The 3,115-nt window shown below is 41.1% G+C and overlaps 1 protein-coding gene across 1 annotated transcript; it reads left to right on the plus strand.

Moving 5' to 3' along the window:
- Nucleotides 1–559: 559 nt before the first annotated feature.
- LOC110796820 (uncharacterized) lies at nt 560–1,348 on the plus strand. The gene has a single exon (XM_022001905.1). The coding sequence runs from the start codon at nt 560–562 to the stop codon at nt 1,346–1,348; it is 789 nt and encodes a 262-aa protein (XP_021857597.1).
- The last annotated feature ends 1,767 nt before the right edge of the window (nt 1,349–3,115 follow it).

Below are 3,115 nucleotides of genomic sequence, written 5' to 3' on the forward strand. Positions count from 1 at the left end.
GGAATTATTGCTCTGTCTATTTGTATACTTTCTCCATTCTTATTTATATGACACAATAGAGTTTTGGGCACTATTCACATAACCTCCTTTGACTTCCTTTTGTGGTTTATACTTAAGTAAAAACATAGTCGTATGGGGTCTTGTTAAATTCGTTTCAATAAATATTTTTTAAATATCAACTTTTTATAATTTTTTTCTTATCCAAAATTGAAGATATTAATGTTTGAAATCGTGCATTGGCAAACATGACTAAATAATTGTGTCATATAAATAAGAACATAGGAAGTATATACTAGTGGTTTATATAGAGTTTCAATGTTCTTGGTTCGTTTCATACTTTCATGTGCCTTGTTCGTTCAAATCTTGAAATGCCTTCAATAGTGAGATTACTTTTGATTGTTCAAATCTTGGTATGCCTTATATAGTGGGATTGCTTTCGATTGAATTACCTTTGATTTGTGCAAGAGTACATATTAGTACCTTGTAAACCAACTTCTGTTTGAGAGAGAAAGTGTGAGAGAGAAATCCAAAAAAGATTGTTCTTAAGGTCCCGTTAATGATGGCATTGACCATCATTGGCTCTCCTTTGAAACCACCGGATGATCAGGTCATGCAAGAGGCATCAAAAGAGGTATCATCATTGAAGCCGCAAATTCAAAGTTTTCCACAGGTTGTAGCTTCATCCACCCAATGGTTTTCAGAAGCAAGGAAAATAGTTAACACATCCTTGGAATGGGAGGATAAAGAAATCGAAGGCCCAGAAGGAGACTTAGCGATAAAGTTTGATAAACTCACTTTGGATAGATTACGCTCACCATGGAAATTAACATTAATGGGTAAATGTATGGGTGTTCAAGTTAAATCCAGCTATTTGGAAACAAGGGTTAGAGCGATGTGGCGAGTTAAAGGGTTGTTGGAGGTCATAGATATAGGGAAACAAGTTTATTTGTTTAAGTTCTCGCAACCGGATGATTATGAGAGAGCGTTATTCGGAGGACCATGGTATATCCTAGATCATTACTTAATGATGTCTCCTTGGAGGCCAAATTTCAGGCCTTCCATTAACGAGTTTGATTTCATGTCAGTATGGGTAAGAATTGAGGAGCTTCCTGTAGAGTATTATGACAAGGACGCTCTTTTCGAAATTGCGAAGGTAGTAGGGAAACCTATTCGAGTGGATTATGCCACTGATAAAATATCAAGAGCACGATACGCCAGAATCTGTATCGAAATTGATCTCAGGAAACCATTGATTACCAGGGTGTGGGTTGGGGGGACATTGGCAAGTCATAGTGTACGAGAATATCACGACTCTGTGTTTTGGTTGTGGCAAAGTAGGTCACGTTAAGGAACAATGTGAAGACACGTGCCCACATAAAGCTATATAGTCCAATACACAAGGGGGAACTAAGGTGGGGGTAGTACAAGGTATGGACTTGGAAGTGCATCAGGAGAGCCAAACACAAATGAGCCCAAGCCCAATAACAAACGATGGTAGTAGTACGTCAAAAGATGTCCATTTTTATGGGCCATGGACTTTAGTCCAAAACAAAAGGAATGGAAAAAACGGGTTTAGTAAACAACGAGATATGAATTCACGTATCAATGAGTATAAGAAAAACTCCACTTCGAAAACAGGATCATCAAGAGCTTTAAATTCGGGGGGCTCGAGGTTTATAAGAGATAAGCAACTTTTTCAAGATGATAAGGGGATTAATGACGCTCATTTAGCTTCCCAAAACACAGCTATAATAAAGGATAAAAATATACCAGCAGTAAATAAAGAAACCCAAGATACAGCCGTACACTTGGCAAATATGTTTCAACACTTGGAGAAGGAGGGCGATTCAGCTACTACCTTTAATCATTCCAAGAGTATTTCAACGACGACGGTAATCCAGGATAACACGCTTCTCTCAGTAAACACCAATCAACTTCTTCCTTCTTCTACTTCTATTCTTCCAAGTGAAGCTTCGTTCACATCTCAACAAAATGGAAAATCCCAACAACCAGAAATCGACATGCATGGAGACGAATCCAACCTCAAAATCTTACCAGAAAAGGGGCAATCGAAATTGGATACAGAAGGGGCCCATGCATTTTCGCAACATGCAGAAGGCACAAATAGTGGAGGAGATACAGCAGGTTCCATGTCCGATCAACCCACCTCGGATGTTGAACTTGTTTCCGCAGCAGCCACTGATCAATGCATGCAAGATGCCGACTGGTCCGGAGCCGACGGAATTGGAAGTCAGAAATGCACGGTTCTTGGGGGAGCAGTTGCGAAGACAGGAGGGGATGGAGATAATCGGACCACGGCCATGATTGGGGTGGCCACCGAGGTCGTCGCCGGGGAAGCAGTTCTTCCCATGGACGGGCACGTCTTCGGATTTCAACCCACTCAATATGCGTCCTCATATACCAATTCCTCCGCAAAGAGAACTGCGGATTCATCCCTTGCAATTCGAAACTCAAGGACAAGATTTGGGGCAGGAAGATCGCCTTATGGCAATGAACGTGACTAAGAAAGAAGTGGTAGGAGTACAAGTCCAGGTCAGTGCATTTCAAAAACTGTTGGAGCTGCGAAAGCTGTTTACGTATGTAACCCCGATTCGGTTGGAGGACTTGGGGATGATGGGAATGACAGGGTACTGGAGGGATTGGGAGGAATTTTATCTTCCACTCAATGCCGGCCCGATGGATCGTCCTAGTGTTACAGTGCAGAGATCACTCCCAAATCTTCAAATGAAAATTTGCTTATGGAATGTTCGGGGTGCAAGTAGGGACGACTTTATTCCTAGAGCTTGGAATTTAATTGAAGAACATCATCCTGCAATTTTTATTTTGTTGGAAACGAAAAGTGATGATCACAAAGCCAAGGAGGTGATGTTTCAGTTAAGATACCAAGATTATCGAGTGGTGGCCCCAACAAATAGGAGGGGTGGAATTTGGATGTTTTGGAAAAGAGAAGTGGATTTGGCTCTGTTTTCGGAAGAAACAAACTTATTTCACGCTCTGTTTCATTTTCAAAATGTCAGGCCGGAAATTTTAGTCACTGGAATACATGCACCCAGTGTACCGGGACCAAGACACCAGTTATGGAGGAATATGCAAG

Source organism: Spinacia oleracea, chromosome 2 (genome assembly GCF_020520425.1).
Source record: "Spinacia oleracea cultivar Varoflay chromosome 2, BTI_SOV_V1, whole genome shotgun sequence".
Classification (NCBI taxonomy): Eukaryota; Viridiplantae; Streptophyta; class Magnoliopsida; order Caryophyllales; family Amaranthaceae; genus Spinacia; species Spinacia oleracea.

What these genes read in the sequence shown, in the direction of transcription:
- LOC110796820 (XM_022001905.1), top strand. Translation starts at nt 560, where the DNA reads ATGGCATTGACCATCATTGGCTCTCCTTTGAAACCACCGGATGATCAG.